We start from the raw sequence: 22,493 nt of genomic DNA on the forward strand, positions 1-22,493 counted from the left end.
CCCAAAACCACAAGGGGGGAACTGATGAATCAACTGAAGGCAGCTGGGACCACAGTTACAAAAGAAACGGTTGGTAACACACTACGCCGTCATGGATTGAAATCCTGCAGCGCACGCAAGGTCCCCCTGCTCAGGAAGAAACATGTACAGGCCCGCATGAAGTTCGCCATTCACCACCTGGACGACTCAGAAGAGGCCTGGAAGAAGGTGATGTGGTCAGATGAGACCAAAATAGAACTTTTTGGCCTCAACTCAACTCGTCGTGTTTGGAGGGCAAAGAACACCGAGTACAACCCAAAGAACACCATCCCCACCGTCAAGCATGGTGGTGGCAACATCATGCTTTGGGGGTGCTTTTCAGCCAAGGGGACGGGACAACTCCATCGTATTGAGGGGAGGATGGACGGGGCCATGTATCGTGGAATTCTGGACCAACATCTCCTTCCCTCAGTGAGAGAGCTGAAGATGGGTCGAGGATGGGTGTTTCAGCACGACAACGACCCTAAGCACACCGCCAAAGCAACAAAAGAGTGGCTGAAGAAGAAGCACATCAAGGTTCTGGAGTGGCCTAGCCAGTCTCCAGACCTGAATCCAATTGAAAATCTTTGGAGGGAGCTTAAAATTCGAGTTGCCAGGCGACAACCTCGGAACCTGAATGACAGATTATGATATTGATTTATTTGGTCTTACTGAAACCTGGCTGGGTGATGGAGAATATGTTAGCCTAAATGAATCCACCCCTCCCAGTCATATTAATACTCACATTCCTCGAGGCACAGGCCGAGGAGGTGGAGTTGCAGCTATCTTCCACTCTAGCCTACTAATCAGCTCTAAACCTAAACTAAACTATAACTCATTTGAAAGTGTTGTTCTTAGTCTTTCGCACCCAAGTTGGAAATCACTGCAACCAATTCTTTTTGTTATAGTGTACCGAGCACCTGGCCCGTACTCTGAATTCTTATCTGAATTTGCAGAGTTTTTGTCAACTTTAGTCCTTAAAACGGACAAAGTTATTATTGTAGGGGATTTTAATATTCATGTGGACGTTGAGAATGACAGCTTCAGTACTGCGTTTATCTCTCTGTTAGATTCCATTGGCTTCTCTCAGAGTGTTCATGAACCGACTCACTGTTTTAACCACACCCTCGACCTTGTTTTGGTGTATGGTATTGAAATTGAACATTTAGTGGTGTTCCCACAGAATCCCTCTTTGTCCGACCACTGTGTGATAACTTTTGAGTTTGTATTGCTGAACTACTCGCCATTGGGCAAATTAAAGCAAGTATCGCGGAAACGTGAGAGGAATTGGCGTTCCACCAAACTGGAAAATTCTCGTTTAATTTGGCAAGATAGTCTTAAAACTTATAGGAAGGCCCTCCGTAATGCCAGAGCAGCGTACTACTCGTCATTAATAGAGGAAAATAGGAACAACCCCAAGTTTCTTTTCAGCACTGTAGCCAGGCTGACAGAGAGTCACAGCTCTATTGAGCCAAGTATTCCCATAGCTCTCAGTAGTTACGACTTCATGAGCTTCTTTAAAGATAAAATTCTAGCTATTAGAGACAAAATTCACCAAGACCTGCCCTCAACTGGCACCGACTTATCTCTTAACTCAGGAACCTTAGAAACAGCTGTAGAACCAGATACATGTTTAGACTGTTTTGCTTCCCTCAATCTTTACCAACTAACTTCAATAATTTCTTCATCTAAACCATCAACCTGCCTCTTAGACCCCATCCATATAGACCTATATCTAACCTTCCATTTCTCTCTAAGGTTCTGGAGAAAGCAGTTGCTAAACAGCTGTGTGACTTTCTACAGAGCAATAGTTTATTTGAGGATTTTCAGTCAGGATTTAGAGCTCATCATAGCACAGAGACAGCACTGGTGAAAACGACCTCCTTATTGCATCAGATAAAGGACTTGTCTCTGTACTGGTTTTATTAGATCTTAGTGCTGCATTTGATACCATTGACCATCAGATCCTATTGCAGAGACTGGAACATTTCATTGGTGTGTTCATGAGTGCCAAACATTATGGAGGGACGGACCGCTGTGCGTTCACAGATGTCCATAGATGAACCATAGTGCGTTCAGGGTCTCCACAACATGCTCGGGCCTTTTGATGCCAACCCCCCTTGGGCTAAATACCCATTTATGGAAAATGTGGCAGCAGAGAGGCAATGCTCCTCAACTAACCGCGCGTCCCCTGACACATTTCCATGCAGAATGGCGACAACGCTGCACGCTGTCAAGCTGGATGGCCGCATATCACCAGTTTTCCAGGGAATCAGAGAAGCCACACTGTCCTCACAGGAGGAAGTCGACGTCCTGGCCGTTGAGATCCAACAACTCCTGCTCAAGCAGGCTGTCGCTGTTGTCTCTGCGCACAACATGCACAAGGGTCTCTACTCCACATACTTTTTGGTCCCCAAAAACACGGGAGGTTTCAGATCCGTGGAATGGTAAGTCAATGGGTTTTCAGTGCTGGTGCATTGAGAGGGAGACGGATCCACCCACCTGTTTGGTGGGATCCATTCTTTCCTTCCTGCAAGGTCTGATGGAGAAGGGACGTATTCGACTGTCAAGGTGTACGCTGCAGCCATCTCTTCCTGTCACGAGGGGTTTAATGAAAGATCAGTCTTCGCCCATCCCCTTGTAAAGGGTTTTAAAGCGACTGATGTCATGTGTCTCAACACCACTCAGTGGGATCTACCACTTGTGTTGAAAGCTATAAGGTGTGCCTGTTATGAGTCCCTTTGGCAGTCCTCTCTGAAAATGCTATCTCTCAAGACAGCCTTGCTTCTAACTCTCACCTCTGCTAAGAGGATGAGTGAGCTGTGTGGCCTCTTGGTTCACCCCAGGTGTAGGCTGCTTCGTGGTGACCATGGTGCGGCTGTGTTACGACCGAACCCCTCCTTTGTTCCCCAGAACATTAGGAGCTCATTCAGGTCCAGGATAATACATCTGGCTGGTTTGCTTTGTGAGTGTATCTCCCAAGTCTATGTGCAGGCGGGAACAGAATCACCCTCAGAGATTCGTGCACACTCCATCCAGTGTAGTGGCAGTATCCGCGGCCTCTATCAGGGGGGTGAGTGTCAAAGAGATCTGCACAACAGCGTCATGGTCGTCACCATGCCATGTGTGTTTCTATCTCTTGGATGCGTCAAGCACCTTCTCAGTTTCTGTGCTCACAGGTGCAACCCAGAATCTGTGAGGAGGGACTGTGGTGTATACCAGTAGTAAAGGGGGAACATACACAGTCTTTGTCTGTCGTTCCAAGGGGAAGTCAAGACAACTCAGGCGTTGATGGGCAGGCATGACACCCACTGGACCGTCACTAAGGCAATGTGGTGGTTTGGGTGTGGCCGGCTTGTAGCCAACCGTCTTGGTGTGGTAGACTTTGGCCTGTTGCGGACAGTCATCGGGCTCCACCCACTGTACCCATAGAGTCCAGCAGAGGACGGACCTGTGGTAGATTGAACGAAGGTTACGATATGGTAACCTTAGTTCTTTAAGCACAGGCGAAGTCCTCTACCGATTGCTAGGACACTGCTATTTATATGGTACACACGTATCGGTAGCAACATCCTGTTGGCTGGCTACGTACAGTGGGCCAGTGCGTACGTGTGATTGGAGGAGATACCTATAGAGTCTGAAGAGGGCTCCGCCTGTGCTTATAGAACTAGTGTTACCATATCGTAACCTTTGTTTGTTTATTTTAACTCTGCGTTTAGCACCATCATCCCCAGCAGGACGGTGTCCAAACTGCGTGCTGAGTACTCTACATTTTATACACCAATGACTATACAGTAACCCACAGCACAAACACCTTTATTAAATTTACGACAAAACTGTGGTGGGTCAAATGCAAAACAACGGTGAGTCTGCCTACAGGGAATAAGTCCAGAAACTGACTGCATGGTGCCACATTAACAACTTGATACTCAACCTCTCCAAAGCAAAAGAACTGATAACTGACTTCAGGAAGAAAAGGAGAGGAATATGCTTCTCTACATATCAAAGGAGACATACTCAATATCATGGTATCATGCTATGATCACCAACTAGAATTTGTGTAATGTTTTTGTGAGTAGTTGCACTTAAACTACTTAACTACGTTCAATGACAATAAAGCAATCTGATTCTCTGCCCCCACTGCTACACTGTTAGCAGCTACTGTGATACCCACTGGTTTTCCTCATTCTTTGTGTAGCATCATGGGGTTAGAGACCATTGATGTGTTAATTGACCCTTCGCTAAGCCACGCCCCGAATACACAGCTGGCCAGTCACAGTGCAGAATAGGACTCACTGTGACTCAGGTCCGACACTTTCATGGCTGCGCTCCATTGACTCTAAAGTAAAAAGAGTCTTTTCTAGTTTTCTAGCTTTCTTCTGCTGTATTTTTCCTTCTGGTTCTGGTCAAACGCAGTTCCTGGGGCATCTTGTAATAGTTACAGTCGTTACCCAGAGAGGTTGAAAGGAGAAGTACGATTTATTCTCTTTCCAAAACCTAAAATAAATCCAGAAACATGTCGGCTGTGGATTGTTCCACAGCCGACATGATGTGTGATGTAAAGTTAGCTTCCTATTGAATGTAACGTTATAAAGCCCTACTGTTCTGTTTTGCAATGATTGTAATAATGAACAGAGGCCTACCCAGCTTAACAGGGACACTGTTGATCCTTAACATCGTTGTCTATTGTCTCAATTGTCTGGGATGCGGTGGTCCACTTGTACGGTGTGATAGGTAGCCTTTAGCTTCTAGCTTTCATTTTTTTTCCCATGTACGTTTGAGTCAGTTTTAGTCAGTATGAGTCAGTTTGACAGCCTGAATACAACCTTCAAATATATAATGCAACTGCAAAACTGTCTGCTTCTTTCTGAGATCGCTTTTTCCAACACATTTGTCAATATTTCTTATGGGAGTGCAGCAATAGACAGCGGCAGCGCCGACAGTTTGTCGGACTTACCAACAGTAACTAAGGGGGCGGGGCTTAGCAAAGGGTCAATTGACAGGAGTAGGCGGGGTCAGTGGATGGCAGGTATTGGTTAAACAGGAAGCAGGAAGGTATAAATGGTGGCATGGCCACTTCCTCTTCGTGCTGCTGACACCAAGCACCCACATCGCTGTGCATGCAATGTGCACGGATGCTTTAATGGTAAGAGTAAATGCGCTCACGTGGGGTCACTGATAATAGTGTTACAATCCGTTAATTTGGGTTGCCTGTGATCCCAGGCTCACTGTTAGTACGGACCTTTCCCTCCCCATGTGGACGAGCAGTTGCTTGCCAGGGTAGGCTTCCTGCAGGGTTGGACCTTCCTTTCGGAGCATCAGGGGTGTCCATTCGTTGTTAATCATGGGTAGGTGTTCATGTAGACTGGGTGAACGGCTAATCATTTTCATTTAGCCACATGTGAGTGCTAACATGGTGCGTGGTAACTGTGTGTTTGTAGGGCATGCAGCCTTCCTCTTGCCTGCACAGTGGGGGAAAAGCTGCCTTGCCTCTTTCTAAACATGCTAGAAAACCTCCTTTTTATGTACATGATAAAAGTTCTGTTTGGCTCTTTTAATGTAAGCTTGAATGAAGGTGTGATTGGGAGTGAGCTAACTGTCTCTGTTAGCTCAGTTTTAGCAGACTGTTGTAAATATTAATATTTTGTTTATTTTTGTTTTCATTCTCCTTGAGGGAAATTTTATTTCTGTTGTAATTAAATGTTTATTTGCTTTGGATTTAAATTACCAGTTTGGTTTCTGTTGAACTAACGGATTTTGTTTTTGTTTGACTTTACAGTCGCAGTTCTGTCTGTATGTTTTTAACAGTATGCGTGTTGTGAAAAGCCTTTTAAAAAAGATGTTAAAATAAAGGAACTGTGTTCTTGTGTGAATGGAACAACGTCTCTGAGTCTCCTCCAAGTAAGACGAACCTGTGTGCCTTCATTTATCATTGGTGGCTGAATTATATTTCTTGGGCTGAAATTCCCCCCGGTGGTGTTGTTGGTTTAATAATACAATACAATTCGCAGTAGGGTTAAAGCCAGGCTCCTTAGCGAGAGCCGCAGACGATCCGCCTCGCCACATTTGGCTGATGTGAAAAGGGTTTTAAAATATCTTTCCTTGAAACATGGTGACCCCTGGAAAACCTGGGTTGAAGGAAAAAAGCTAGAGACTCACCGCATTTCTTTGAAACTTTTTTCCTCCTCTTTTGAAGCCTGCATGATTTCTCTCTCTGGTCTGTGATCAGATCAAAGACCGAAAGCAAAAGTTGACTGTTCTTCCTCCGACCTGAAGGTGAAAACAAAACATTTCTTATTAACAAGATTAGTGTTGCTATTAAAATGCACTCTTCACTGTAACTCTGAACCTGGTTTCATTGTTGTTGTTTTTGCGGTTGCAGGTTTAGTGGACTGGATTATAGTGGAACAGGTTTTGTTGCCCATGATGCAGCTGACCAGAATAAGAAACCCATGCATTAAGGAGCTTTTGTTGTTGAAATCTGAACCTGTCAGGCCTCCACTAAAGCCTAACAGCTGGGTAACAGGGAATACCGGCCAGATGTTTCAGATCTCTAAGTTTAAAGTAAAGAAGCGTTCAGAGAGTCAGTGAAAGACAGAAGAAGACAGGATCTCAGGACATGATGAGTGTCTGATCTTACCTGCTTTGGAGCTTCACAGGTGAATTTCTGAGAGCAAATACTAACATCTGATGATCGCACCTGTGTTTTTTATATGCGAGGAGGCGGCGTGCTGATGATCACACCTGTGTTTTTTATATGTGAGGAGGCGGCGTGCTGATGATCACACCTGTGTTTCTATTGGCTGATTAACAGTCAGATCTTAAAAGAGAAAGCGCCTACAACACAGTTCAACATGTGGTGATCCCTAGAAGGGAAACTCCGTGTTTAATGTTTGTGTTTGAGAACAGATGGTTTACAGTAAATAGTGTCCCAGGCAAGAAGTTTAATAGAAAGTAAAACTATATTTTTTTCCAAAAAGAAGCTCAAAGTTTACAGCCTGCAGCAGCTCTGACATTAGAAAATGTTTGTACAGTGTGTGGAACTCCTTCCTCCTGTTACATTAATTAAAACATTCCTATGAATATTATATTCCATTCCTGCCATATTCAGCCAATAGACCCCCACTAAACCACACTGCTCCTTTAAGCTGAATTATACTCAGTTTGCTAATGTTAGACCCCAGCCTCTGACCTTCGACTGACTCGTGGTAAAGGAATATATGTACAGCTGAATAATCAGAATCAGGTTTAATGTCAAAATGTAGAGACTTTGATGTAGAGCTGATGCTGTCTGAAGGCAAAGATTGATCTGATTTTTCTTCTGTTCACTCACTTTGCATTTTGTTAATTGATATATAAAAGCTATTAACATGTATATTTTTCTTAATTAACAGCATGTTTTCCACACCTGTCCAAAAGCTTTTGCACAGTACCCAATTTCAGTTAAAGAAAGCTTTATTGGCATCTCGCCGGCTGTCTCTCAGGTTGTGGCAGGCTGGCACATGGTTTGCTGAACAGCCAAATCTTTGTCAGTATATATCAGTATATCTTTGTCAATGTCAGTATATTTGGTGCATTGTGTTAAGAAGTGCAGCTCCGTCTCTACAGCCCCCAGACTGCAGTGCTGTTGTATAGTCATGTTTTAGGGCAGAATAGCATTGTAGTTTGTGTTGTGTTTCAGTGACTAATTTTGTTTGGTCTGATGGTTATTGTCCTGAGCCTCTGTGATGTGAGCTGGTGTTGAATCAGGAGTCTCAGGACGACTTGGTTCAGTGGGCTCCTTCCTAGATTCAGCTCTTGGCTTTTCAGAGCTGGATAGTGGAGTGAGTGGGAGTCGCTCATTTTTACATGTTGCCTGACTTTGAGCGCTCTTCTTTTGCATCTTAATAATTAGAGGCTATTGGCCTAATTCTGCCCTGCAGGCGTTATTGGATGTTTTCCTCTGGACCCGGAGGACACTCCTGCAGAACTCTGCATGCAGGACTTCGGTTGGCCACATATTTAAGGCTAAAGTTTTTTTTGTTAAATGTTGCTGTTGCTAATTGTGAAATTGTTGGTGGAATGCCTGGAATGTTTTTGAAAGATTAAAACTCTCTTGTTGGTGCCAGTAAATCCAAATCATCTGCGTAGAGTAAACACTTTATTTCAGTGTCCAGCTGTACGACTCCTGGAGCTGTAGAGGTCTGTAATGTTGTTGCCAATTCATTAATGTAAATGCTGAATAGCGTAGACTCAAACTGCTGCCCTGTCGCACCCCTCTCTCATTTGGTGGAAAAAGTCGGTCGTGTTATCTCCAAATTTGACTGCACGCTTACTGCTGGAGTACATAGATTAACATCACTCTGAATGAGTTTATATAAAAGTCCATTTGAGTCAAATGCCTTTTGGAAATCAACAAAACAAGCAAATATTCTACCTTTATTTTGGATTACATGTCTATGGATTAGGGTGTGCAGGGTGAAAATGTGGTCTGATATTTGATTATTTGGGAGAAATCCAATTTGGCTTTTACTTAAGGCGCTGCGTTCTTTCAGGTGGTCAGTTATTCTTGTGTTCAGTAAGCTGCAGAACACTTTCCCAAGGTTACTGCTGACACAGATGCCCCTGTGTTGTTTCGGTCAAATTTATCTTATATGGGGGTGGGAAGTCCTTCGATCCAGGAGCCAGGGAAGTGGCCTACATTTAGTACGAGATAAACAGCTTTATGGCCAATTTGAGGTCCAGACTTGGTGTCTTTCAGTTGGTTTTGTATATGTTTATTTTACTTTGCTCTTACTTCTTGAGGGGTTCAGTGTACTTGATGTGAATATCTTGGTTGTCTAGTTGCCAATGATTTTGGTTTGACTAGAGACGTTTTCTCTAGTTTATCTTTAGAATCAGTCCAATGATCTGTTTATACTTTGTTGTTTTTAGTGGTAGACAAATTTGATATTTGAGAGCTACATACATATATTGTTTAGGTGGTGTCAGCCAGGTTCATGCTTTCTTTATCGTCTGGGTAATTGGTGGATAGAAATGGGTTTAGGTTTCAAAGTGTGTAATGGAGCTTTGATAGTTTTCATAGCTGTCTTTACCCCATCCATAGGTGCGCTTGATTTTGTACATTTTCCCAGGCTTTGTGCAAATATTGTCTCTGTTCTGCATTGACAGACTTTGGATTTTATCGTGTACAGAGAGAGTTTCAGGGGCTTGACTGTGAAGGAAGGTTTAGTTTAGTCTCTCTCTCTCTCTAGAGATCTCTACATATAAATATATTGGGAAAATAAACAAATGTATAAATGTCATTTCTGGGAGACTGACCTGTGGGAAACAGCAGTCTGTGGTGTTAAAGTCAGACACTTTGTCAAATCTCCCTGAGCTCTGGCAGGTGTTCTGACTCTATAACAGCATCACACTGTTTCCTCCTTGGCTGGAAAGTCTCACGTGTCATCTGGCTGTGATGAAGTCACTGATATTAAAAGCAAAACATCTTGTACAACCAGTTGTAATCTGTTATAAAATTCCTGTAGCGCACCTGGCTTATTGTTCCTTAGCAGGTGTGTCAGACTGCTGCTGCTTCAGGGTTTAACACTTACAGCTCACCTGGACACTTTATTAGCCTGTACAATCCAACCCAGCAGCTCTGACACACATCTACATTCAGCCAGATTATAATGTGTCAGGAACACTGTCAGACAGCTTCGAGGTGAAGCCTTGTTTTAGCCTTTTCCCAAGGCAACAGTGGCTGAGGCTCATGGGTATTGTAGTTTTCTGACAGCCCATGTATGTAACTCTGAGGCTGTCCATATTAACATGAAATCATTTCATTAATCTGAAACTTGCAACAGAAGCAACATTTAAATTCCAGGTTTCTTTTTCAGATCTGATGATGCAGAGTTACAGCATCTGACAAAGTGAGTCCACCTCTCACATTTCTGTCTTTTCATGTGACGACACTGAAAAAAAGACACTTTGCTACAATGTAAAGTAGTGAGCGTGCAGCTTGTAAAACAGTGTAAAGTAGTGAGCGTGCAGCTTGTATAACACTGTAAAGTAAATGCTCCGTACTTACACATTCATACACTGAGCCTAAGTGCTCAAACGGAAACTAACATTCACACACATTCATACACTGGCGGAACAGCCACTTGTATAACAGTGTAAAGTAGTGAGCGTGCAGCTCGTAAAGTAGTGAGCGTGCAGCTCGTAAAGTAGTGAGCGTGCAGCTCGTAAAGTAGTGAGCGTGCAGCTCGTAAAGTAGTGAGCGTGCAGCTCGTAAAACAGTGTAAAGTAGTGAGCGTGCAGCTTGCATAACAGTGTAAAGTAGTGAGCGTGCAGCTTGTAAAGTAGTGAGAGTGCAGCTCGTAAAGTAGTGAGCGTGCAGCTCGTAAAGTAGTGAGCGTGCAGCTCGTAAAGTAGTGAGCGTGCAGCTCGTAAAGTAGTGAGCGTGCAGCTCGTATAACAGTGTAAAGTAGTGAGCGTGCAGCTCGTATAACAGTGCGAATTAGTGAGCGTGCAGCTTGCATAACAGTGTAAAGTAAATGCTCCGTACTTACACATTCATACACTGAGCCTAAGTGCTCAAACGGAAACTAACATTCACACACATTCATACACTGGCGGAACAGCCACTTGTATAACAGTGTAAAGTAGTGAGCGTGCAGCTTGTAAAGTAGTGAGCGTGCAGCTTGTAAAGTAGTGAGCGTGCAGCTTGTAAAGTAGTGAGCGTGCAGCTTGTAAAGTAGTGAGGGTGCAGCTTGTATAACAGTGTAAAGTAGTGAGCGTGCAGCTTGTAAAGTAGTGAGGGTGCAGCTTGTATAACAGTGTAAAGTAGTGAGCGTGCAGCTTGTATAACACTGTAAATCTGCTGTCCCCTCAAAATAACACATCGCACAGCCATTAATGTTTAAACCGCTGGCAACAAAAGTGAGGACACCCCTCAGTGAAAATGTCCAAATTGCGCCCAAAGTGTCAGTATTTTGTGTGGCCACCATTATTTCCCAGCACTGCCTTGACCCTCTTGGGCCTGGAGTTCACCAGAGCTTCACAGGTTGCCTCTGGAGTCCTCTTCCACTCCTCCATGACGGAGCTGGTGGATGTTAGAGACCTTGCACTCCTGTACCTTCTGATTGAGGACGCCCGACAGATGCTCAGTAGGGTTCAGGTCTGGAGACATGCTGGGCCAGTCCATCACCTTTACCCTCAGCTTCTTTAGCGAGGCAGCGGTCGTCTTGGAGGTAAATACTGGACCGTGTGAGCTTTCAGCTGGGAATAAAACTGTTTGATTCTTACGCTGCAGTGAAAACACAATGTGACCCATGAACTAAATGCAGCTTACAAATCAAAGTTCCTGTCCTCAGGTGGTCCCAGTTCCTGAGCTGGGAAGTCCTATCTCTGCGGTGTGTTCAGGTGCTTTCAGTCTGAATGTGGAACAACACGGACGCTGCTACAAAGAGTGTGTTGGATCGTCGTGTAAGTCTGCTGAAACACTTTGACTTTGTACTAAAAAGTTTCAGTTTAGTCCCAGAGTTGTTACTGCACCAAAAAAACACTGTGAACGCTGTGCGTGGTTTCACCCCGTTAATCCAACGTTTCTAACCATCAGCACGTTGTCCGCCATGTTTCTGCATGTATGAGGTCAGCAGCTCGTGTTCTGAAATGTTCTCAGCCGTTCCCAGTTGTCGGTTTGACTCCAGGGGGCGCTGGCGTGAATCTTCCCAGTAGGGAAATCATTTGATTCTAATTATTCCAACAGCACACAAATGCACCGTGAATAACCACATTTCTGTTCTGTCTTTTAAAACAAGTCACCTGTTCTAGTTGTCATGGTCACTGCGCTGAAACAGCTGCCATTGGCTGTCTCAGCGTGAAGCTCTGAGCCCGATTGGTTAGCCTGACGTGTCACTCAGGAAACTGGGTTGCTGCTGCAAACATGTTGGTGAGATCAGGGGGGGAAACGTTTCCCTGTTTCTCAGCGTAACGTTTAACACAGGTCACTGTGGATTAAAGAACGCTAGAATCCCATAGATAAACGTGTTGCCGTGGTGATAAAGTGAATTAAAATAGTTTGTTAGCATAGAGCAGTCAGCTCTGTAAGTTGTTCATCTTCAGGTCGGGTTAATTGTTACCAACTTGAGAGCCAATCAGAAAGGTAGAGGGGCGGGCTGTAGAGGTGACCTCGTAGAATGACATCACAGGACAGACGTGAGCTGTTAAAATCCCTCTGTGTGTATTTGTACTGCTTCATCAAGATGTAGCCTGATGCTAATGTCAGTGTTGCAGCCATTAGAAAGTAGCAGCAGCTAACGTTCCTGTGTGTTCATGTGTTCATGTGTTCATGTGTTCATGCTGTCAGCTGCTTTAAAGCTCCGACAAACTCTGCGTGAGAAGTGAAGGAGCTCTGCACTGAGGACAGAGTCTCGTCCGCTCGTTAGGCAGAGAGACGGGAAACACTCGAAGACGTCTCAGCTGTTACTCAGACGACCTTTCTGCCGGTTCTCCCTGCAGTACTAATACTCTCTGTACACAGTACTGCAGTACTAATACTCTCTGTACACAGGACCAATACTCTCTGTACACAGTACTGCAGGACTAATACTCTCTGTACACAGGACCAATACTCTCTGTACACAGTACTACAGGACCAATACTCTCTGTACACAGTACTAATACTCTCTGTACACAGGACTACAGTACTAATACTCTCTGTACACAGTACTAATACTCTCTGTACACAGTACTAATACTCTCTGTACACAGGTACAATACTCTCTGTACACAGTACTACAGGAACAATACTCTCTGTACACAGGACTAACACTCTCTGTACACAGGACTACAGGACCAATACTCTCTGTACACAGGACTAATACTCTCTGTACACAGTACTACAGGAACAATACTCTGTACACACAGTACTAATACTCTCTGTACACAGGACTACAGGAACAATACTCTCTGTACACAGGACTACAGGAACAATACTCTCTGTACACAGGACTAATACTCTCTGTACACAGGACTACAGGACCAATACTCTCTGTACACAGTACTAATACTCTCTGTACACAGGACTACAGGAACAATACTCTCTGTACACAGGACTACAGGAACAATACTCTCTGTACACAGGACTAATACTCTCTGTACACAGTACTAATACTCTCTGTACACAGTACTAATACTCTCTGTACACAGGACTAATACTCTCTGTACACAGGACTAATACTCTCTGTACACAGGACTACAGGAACAATACTCTCTGTACACAGGACTACAGGAACAATACTCTCTGTACACAGTACTAATACTCTCTGTACACAGGACTAATACTCTCTGTACACAGGACTACAGGACCAATACTCTCTGTACACAGTACTAATACTCTCTGTACACAGTACTACAGGAACAATACTCTCTGTACACAGTACTAATACTCTCTGTACACAGGACTAATACTCTCTGTACACAGTACTACAGGACCAATACTCTCAGTACACAGTACTAATAATCTCTGTACACAGTACTAATACTCTCTGTACACAGGACTACAGGAACAATACTCTCTGTACACAGTACTAATACTCTCTGTACACAGTACTAATTATCTCTGTACACAGTACTACAGGAACAATACTCTCAGTACACAGTACTAATACTCTCTGTACACAGTACTACAGGACCAATACTCTCTGTACACAGTACTACAGGACCAATACTCTTTGTACACAGTACCACAGGAACAATACTCTCTGTACACAGTACTACAGGACTAATACTCTCTGTACACAGGACTAATACTCTCTGTACACAGGACTACAGGACCAATACTCTCTGTACACAGTACTACAGGACTAATACTCTCTGTACACAGGACTACAGGACCAATACTCTCTGTACACAGGACTACAGGACCAATACTCTCTGTACACAGTACTAATACTCTCTGTACACAGTACTACAGGAACAATACTCTCTGTACAAAGTACTAATACTCTCTGTACACAGTACTAATACTCTCTGTACATAGGACTAATACTCTCTGTACACAGTACTAATACTCTCTGTACACAGTACTACAGGAACAATACTCTTTGTACACAGGTCTAATACTCACTGTACACAGTACTACAGGACCAATACTCACTGTACACAGTACTACAGGACCAATACTCTCTGTACACAGTACTACAGGACCAATACTCTCTGTACACAGTACTACAGGAACAATACTCTCTGTACACAGTACTACAGGACCAATACTCTTTGTACGCAGTACTAATACTCTCTGTACACAGGACTACAGGACCAATACTCTTTGTACGCAGTACTAATACTCTCTGTACACAGGACTACAGGACCAATACTCTTTGTACACAGTACTAATACTCTCTGTACACAGTTTTACTTTCTAAATTAACAGAAACACACAGCAGGCTTTTATTTGAGTTGTTTTAATGACACGTTATAGAGATGACATCACACGTTATACAGATGACATCACGCGTTATACACTGAACAAAATTATAAAGGCAACACTTTTATTTTTGCCCCCATTCATCGTGAGCTGAACTCAAAGATCTAAGACTTTCTAGGCCTGTTTCTCTCAAACGTTGGTCACAGACCTGTCAGAATCTGTCAGTGAGCTCTTCTCCTTCAGAGAGAAGAAATGATCCCAGTTACTGAATCCTGCTGATATCGTTCACACATCCAAACACATTGTCAGAATTTAAACAGCAACCATGAAATCTTTTTAGTCAACAACAATATTAACCAAGTACCAGGTCAGAAAAAGTGTTCAGAAGTTCTGATGTTCCTTCAGCTGTTTCCCGAGTGAACCAGGAAACCAGAACTCTGATTCAGTATGTTGACAGTTTCCTCCTGACTTGAACTTCCCATAAAAACAGACGGCTCTCTGCAGCCTCTGCCTGTCGCTGCTGGGACCCGTTAGACTTTCAGAGAGACGAAAAGTGAGCCAGATGTCATCAACAGCTGGATCTACAACCTTCTGAAGCTGGAGGACACGTCGGGACTCTGTTCCTGCTTCATCATCATCCTGTCCTCATGTTACATTAAGCCTTTGTGTTTCTGCAGCTCTTCAGCTTCATCAGGCCGCAGCCCCAAACGCTTCGGCCTCACACTCAACCTGCTCCGTGTAACACAACTTATATACAAGTATACAATACAGATATATGGAGTACTTTCTCAAATACTTCACCTTTGGTTTCAGTTTCAGATCCTATTCTTCCTGACTTATTTCATTACATGTCTTTTAGAAACATGTTTGTTTCAATATTAAAAATAAAATCAAGAAAAAATAGTGTTTTATCAGGTGAAATTAAATCTTTGCAGTAAATTAATTTACCAGTAAAACCAGTAGGCCTGTAGATCCACCACAGTTACTTTAGGAAATCCATCACTAGCTAGAGAGGCTATTTTCACTTAGAGGAGATTCACTTTAAAATGTTCTTTCTTAATATTCTTAAGGCCAGAGTTGAATCTGCTCTGTCTTCCTAAACCTGAGATATTTTCTACTCTTCCTTCTTTTTTAATCGTTTTGCCGACTCATCTTGATTCTTTTCTTTTGACTCATCTTGATTCTTTTCTTTTGACTCATCTTGATTCTTTTCTTTTGACTCATCTTGATTCTTTTCTTTTGACTCATCTTGATTCTTTTCTTTTGACTCATCTTGATCCTTTTCCTTTGGCTTTGCATCAAAGTTAATGGTGAAATGATCTGAGACTCCCTCATTCCAGACAAAGAGACCAGAGATTTCAACGTTTCTGGTGAGGACCAGATCCAGAGTGTGACCGTCCCGGTGTGTTGGCCACTTCACATGCTGAAGAAGTTTATTTTTCTTCAGAAATTTTGAAAATCTTTTAGTATAGGAACTATTTTTATCGTCAACATGGATGTTGAAATCGCCAGTCACAATGATGCTGCTGTATGTTTTAGAAACCTCATCCAAGAGCTTTTGAAACTCTTCCAGAAAGACACTGAATTTATCGTTTGTCGGTGGGCGATACACATTGATCATCAGGAGCGGCTCGGTCCACTCTTTACGTTTCAGTTCTGTGGCAACATATTCAAAGGTTATGGGTGCTTCGATAATAATAATTTGTTTACCATGCAAATTCTGTAGGAACATATTAGCCACCCCTCCCCCTCTCCCATCCCTTTCAAAAGTATGAGCATTTAGGCCTGCAATGTGTAAAATGTCAGAAAGGACTGTGGCTGCGTTGCTTTGTGTTAACCACGTCTCTGTTATGAGAAAGACGTCCAGTGTCAACCCTAATATGATGTCTAAGATCATCTGTAGTTTGTTCATTGATTTCGCGTTCAACGATCGAACATTAAGTAACGCCAACCTTAAAGTTCCAGGAGGTCCTGGGTTCTTCATAAAGTTCTCTCTACGCTTGATCATTGTTTCATCATCGTTAGGATTCCATTTAATCTTCACTGTCTCATCATCTGTATTAAAAACCTCCTGATCGCTTTCTTCATCTGTTTCACTCTCTTCCTCCTCCACTGTTTCATCGCCTTCATTAACCCTTTCATCCTCATCCTCCTGATCGCTCCCTCCCTGCTGCCCACTTCCTGTCAGCTCATTTTCCTGACTTCCTCCCTCTTGCTCGTCTCTGCTCTGCTCAGTTTGACCACTTCTCTGCTCGTCCTCGTGTCTTTGATCTGTTTCAGTCTTCTGTTTCCTGTTTTCCTCATGTTCTCGCTGACCCGTAGCCATCTGCTCAAACATCTTCCTGTGAAGAAAACAGATGATGCTCGGTCAGTCAGCAGGATTTAAGAAACCACAACATCAGTGGTGACCTACATACACATCTGAAATGTAAACCTAGCATGGTGTTAGCCAGCTGGGTTCGCAGGACATTGCTGAAACTTGGCGGCTGATAAGTGGATAACTAGTTCATCTGCAGGATCAGGATGTTCCTGCTTCTAGCAAAGGTTAAGCAGCAGAATGTGAAGCCATAGATTATCCACGTTGTAGGATAAATATCAGGGCTACTTTGATCTGATAATGTGTCCACTATAAAAACAAACAGCTTTCAGACCTGTAGCAGGAGAGTATCTGAGTTCAAGAATCCCTTTAACACATGCAGAAGACAGAAAACTTACTTGATGTTGTCAAACTGTTCCCTCAGTGTCCGGCTGATCTTCAGAAGTTCGTCAGCTGTATCTCTCAGTGATTGGCTCGCTTCAGTCACATGATTATTCTTGATCAGGTCTGTCCAGTTGTCAATCACCTCAGAAAGTGCAAACCCCAGTCCTACAGCTCCTCCCACAACCTGATGATGAACAGGAACAGATCAATACATCAGCATCAAGGACAAAATGTACATTTATCAAAACTGTCAGTCATAAAAACAATTAATCGGTAAAGAACAAAACTGTGTGTAGTCGTCACACCTGCCAACATTTAGGTTAAAAACAGGAGTTTTTTGCAGTGGTGGCAGGGCGTGTGCGAGGCGACCACTTCACCTCACTGTAACAGGGACACTAGCTGCTGAACACAGACTGTTTCTGCTGCTCCCTGAAAACAGATTTCTATCTGTTCACCTGCTGCTCAGAAGGAGCCTGTTCTGATGTTCTGATCGTGGCTCTGGACTCAAGCTAGATAAAAGGTAATTCCCTGGCAGTGGCAAACAGCTTTGGTTTAATATTTGATTACATTAATGTTTAAGAATATTTTATTGCTACTGTGTAAAGGGAATACTGCGGGGAAAAACACCTTATTGCACTTTTGTGTATATAGCAGTACATTTAAATCAAAAGAGTGCAATACACTACTTAAGAATTCATTATTATATTTGCCTAGCACTAGTATTTAGTTAATTTGTTTAGGTGAAACGCCGCCCTGACATTTTGACATCAGCTAACATGAAGTTAGCTAACCCATCTGTCTGTGCAGAGAACAGCTGCAGACGCACCCCTGGATCAGGGAGGGGGTTGGAGTTGAAATTGTATGTAGTCTGACACTAAGCAGACAAACATCACATTTTGGATCTGCAAGTGAGGATTGATAATAATAAAGTTTGAGTGCGTGCAAATAAGTTTCCCAGGAGAAACAACTGAACGGCAGGTCACCAGGTGACGGCTTTGAAATCTGCACTGCCGGCAGGTTTGAGTTACAGATCATTTAGTGTGATTTACTGTGGAATCATCAAACACTACATGTGTGGAGTTACTGAATCTTACCACGGCTCCTTTAACAGCAGTTCTGAATCCAATTGTAGACATTTGTTTGATGAGATGTTTGGCTCCTTTAGCAAACAAAGATTTACATCTTTTCCCGCTAACTTGAAATGAGAAAAATGTTAAAATACTGGCAATTCCAACTATCGCTGCATATCGTTTCAGGGGGCTCTGGATGACCCCCATGGATCCTGGTCCTGCATCAAAATAAAACTGTGGCACATTGATCTCCCCCTTCAGCCCACAGCGTCGGCCCGTGGCTCTCAGAATCTCTGTCATGGTGTTTCGGTCCAGTTCATCTGGGTCTGCAGAGGGACTCCTGCTCTTCACCTCCGCTTTCAGCTGCTGGAACAGTGTCTGGATTTTATCTGAAACTTTGTTGCTCTGCTCTTCTATCTTCTGCGCCTCTTTCATGGTGCTACTGGATAAGAGGTGCTCAGTGAGTTTAGTCAACATAGATATGGGGACACCCACACCTGAGGACGCTGAACCCAACTGACTTATAAGTTGAGAGGCTGCTATGCCGGGGAACAAAATGGCCCCGATCGCACATGCAGCTCCAACCACCGACAGTGAGCTGCCAACACATTCACTGACGTTGCATTTCTTCCTGAGAGACTCCAGCTCCTGGGCCAGTTTCATCAGCTGCTCTGCACAGAGCTCCCTCTGCTGGATCCAGGAGAACATCAGCTCCAGCAGCAGGTCAGTGGTGGCCATGATGGAGGTCTCTGTGTCCTCTGGATCGTCTAACATCAGGTCCTGCAGCAGGTCAGCAGAGGCCATGATGGAGGTCTCTGTGTCCTCTGGATCCTCTAACATCAGGTCCTGCAGCAGGTCAGCAGAGGCCATGATGGAGGTCTCTGTGTCCTCTGGATCGTCTAACATCAGGTCCTGCAGCAGGTCAGTGGTGGCCATGATGGAGGTCTCTGTGTCCTCTGGATCGTCTAACATCAGGTCCTGCAGCAGGTCAGTGGTGGCCATGATGGAGGTCACTGTGTCCTCTGGATCCTCTGAGCTGAGAGCAGAAAACTGAATCAGGTCTGAAAGAAGAAAGTCAGAGGAGTTATTTGGTGCAGCTTATACATCTCCGTGACAAGTGAGCAAACTTTCTGCTGATGAAGACCGTGAAGCATGATAGAAAATCCTGAAGAGGATCTTTCAATCCAACTTTATTTATAAAGTAAGTATAAAAACAACCAGGTTGACCAAAGTGTAGGAGCCAAAATATCATCATATCAGGGATTTTCCGACCTGAAAATCTGACTCACGTAAACCATGCAGATCTGTAATAAAAACATGTCCTCACTGACGTAAGTAACGTTGTTATTTTGCACCAAAGCGTGATGTTTCTCTGAACCTAACCAAGAGGTTTTGCTGCCTGAACCTGAGCACATTGTGAAGATCTGAGAATGTTAACAACGCTCTGTTTCAGGTTAACTAGCAGCTTCATTTTGAACGTTTCATATTTATTGTTGCTAACGTGACAGCGGAACCTGACATGTCCAAACATGAAGCTCAGGTTACCCAGGGCGTTGAAAGTCTTGAGCAGGCGTCCATATGTGAGGAGCTGGGAGTGAGAATGTATCGACCTCTTTCCTGCCAACAGGCAGGCACTTCACTCTGAAACCAGGGCACCACAATAACGGTGGCCCGGGGTCAGTAAAACGTAACATCGGGACATTTGAACTAGCCCAATCAGGCCAGTGCAGAAACATTAGTATTTAAAAGGAAAAGAAACCTCCTGCAGTTGTTTTGCAGCTCTTGGCGCACCGTTGTCCAATCCAGAGTTGTAGTTACGTGACGAAAGGTTGTCAAATGCTTTTGTAAAATGTTTTTGCCAAACATCTCTGGCTGAGCTCTGTTAGCTGAAGTTATGTTAACGGTAAACAGTACAAACAGGCAATGTTAGATTTGGCTTCGTACTGTAGCAGAGTCACTGTTCAGTCAGATACTAATATAAGTGGCTGGACTGGAGGGACACAAAGGCAGAGAGCCGAGGGGGGAGCGGCTGCAGAGTTCTGCTTGACCGCCGAGGAGAGCCATGCACCTCCGAGTGTAACGTTATTGTTTAAAAACAAGATAATATATTCTTTGTAGGGTTCATCGTTGGGGATGATTGATTCAAAGTACATATTGAAGGACGTTTATAGTCATCAATAAGTTATTTCACTCAGTAGATGTAGCGTTCCTTGAGATTCAGCAAACAATCTGAGGTGATAACTGCGTTTGATCAGCGCTACGTAGCACTTGGTGCTCTGACTATAACTGAATACTGACATGTAGACAGGGCTTGTGTTGACTAATTCCTTGTTGTTTCTTAAATTTAGATGTTTGTTCACTTTGTTGCTTTGCTGTAGTTTATCTAAAAACTCACCATGCTGTACTAGTGTGTAGTGTGGCCATGAGAATGTGGTCTCGCTGGGTAAAGGTGTTGCCCACTACTGTTATTCTTTAAATGTAAGGTTTGATTACTAAAGTGTTTAACAAATAGTATTTTATTCTTATATTCTGTGTGTTATTCATGAACCTGTGTTTAACTTGTTAGAAAGATCATCCATATATTAATTAAATAGAACACCTTGTCTGACCCCATTAGTCACTAGAAAGGCTGCAGAAATACTCTTTCCCCATTTAACTTGCACAGTTTGATGCATGTACCAAAAAAGTAAAATCCTTATCAAGTATGGAGGGACCTCTTGCTCTTGTAGTTTATCAAACAATATACCATGATTAATTTGGTCAAATGCTTTGGACGCATCAAGAAAACACATAAATATTGTAGTGTTGTGCCTTTTGTAGGTATTTACGACCTCCTTCGGTGCATAGATACACAAATGTACTGTGCCCGCTTTTAAAACCAAATTGATTATCGGTGGTTATTATGTATTCTTGAAGCCCATCTCAAAGAATCCGTTTTAATACTTTGGAAAGTATGCTAGCCAGGGCAATTGGTCTATAATTATCTATGCTGGATATTTTACCAGTTTTGTCTTTAACCACTGGCCCCTATAAAACAGACAACATAGAATCAGGTAAACTGCCGCAGCATAGCAGCACAGATGTTCTGCAGTTATTTGATCAAGGCCACAAGCTTTGTTCACTGCCAAATTATCAGTGGCATAGCACAATTCATCAGGTCTAATAACCACACCATCATTGTTAGGAGCATCACCGACATTAAATTCCACACTCGTAACACAATTAAAAAGATCTCTGATGTTTTCTCCATAATTCAGCAATATCTTCACCCCATCACTACTAGAAGGCAAAGGCACCTTCCTGTTAGTAATAACCTTAACTTCTTTCCAGAATTCATAAACATTATTTTGCTGAAGCTTTTTGGCCGTTGAGTTTGCCCTCATGTCTGCTCTTTTCTTTTAATAAAACATACAGCGTATTTAAATCTGGCATTTGCATATTTTTTATGTTCATACTCTACTTTCCTGATAAGACCCAGATTTTTAAAAGCTTTTCTGGCCTCTGTAACGTTTTTTTTACAGAATAATTTACTGCCATCATTAAAGCAATTCACAATTTTATCGTTCATTATACACAGGTCAATTTTATGATTTTGGTTCTTACAGTTAATATTGTCACACAGAATATCACCAGTTGGTATGTCCATATTCCGTAGACTCTTATCAGTCCGCAAGTTATTCTGCCATAAGCCATCTTCTGTGTCCAGTCTAATTTCCTATTTTGCTCGTGGTTTTCATAACTGGACAACTCAGGTGCACTTTCAACATTTAATGTCATGGAGACAGGTATGTGACCTGTTGTCACATAGACAAGACAATCATGAGCATCTGCTGTACTTATGCAGTGATCCAGGATCCAAGATGTTGTATGCCATGCTTCACTAGTATATGTAGAACTTTCTGCTGGAAGCAGCTGTTTGCTAGGAAGAATCAGCTTGCTATCCTGACAAAACTGAATTAGGTGTTGACCAAACACGGAGTTATTATCTGAAATATCAGGGCCAGTGAAAAGGAACGTCGGGTCTGTTGAACTTGCACCTCACTGGCCTTATCAAAAGCGTTAGTAATAGTATTAGAAAATCAACATCCTGCAGTTGCTTTGCAGCTATTTATTTGCAGCGCACCGTTGGCCCATCCAGAGTTGCATTTTCCTGCCTTTTTAACCCCGAAGCCCGTTGCGGAACGTTTCAAGGAAACATGTTGTTCAACCCGAAAACGTTGCAAACCGGTGTTTTGAGATTGAACCTGCCCCACTGGAGGCTTTAGGGCGGGGCTACAAGGTGATTGACAGGTCGCCATGGTAGCGACCT

The 22,493-nt window shown here is 43.2% G+C and overlaps 1 protein-coding gene across 1 annotated transcript in view; it reads right to left on the minus strand.

Annotated features, from left to right (window-relative positions):
* The window catches only part of LOC123967443, a 46,692-nt gene that overhangs the window by 12,104 nt on the left and 12,095 nt on the right, over positions 1 to 22,493 (minus strand). The window contains exon 2 of the mRNA XM_046043540.1: positions 6,178 to 6,288. Coding sequence (XP_045899496.1) covers positions 6,178 to 6,221 — 44 coding nt within the window. The 5' untranslated portion in view covers positions 6,222 to 6,288. The remainder of the gene's footprint in view (positions 1 to 6,177; positions 6,289 to 22,493) is intronic.

The sequence above is a fragment of the Micropterus dolomieu genome, linkage group LG02 (assembly GCF_021292245.1).
Source record: "Micropterus dolomieu isolate WLL.071019.BEF.003 ecotype Adirondacks linkage group LG02, ASM2129224v1, whole genome shotgun sequence".
Taxonomy (NCBI): Eukaryota; Metazoa; Chordata; class Actinopteri; order Centrarchiformes; family Centrarchidae; genus Micropterus; species Micropterus dolomieu.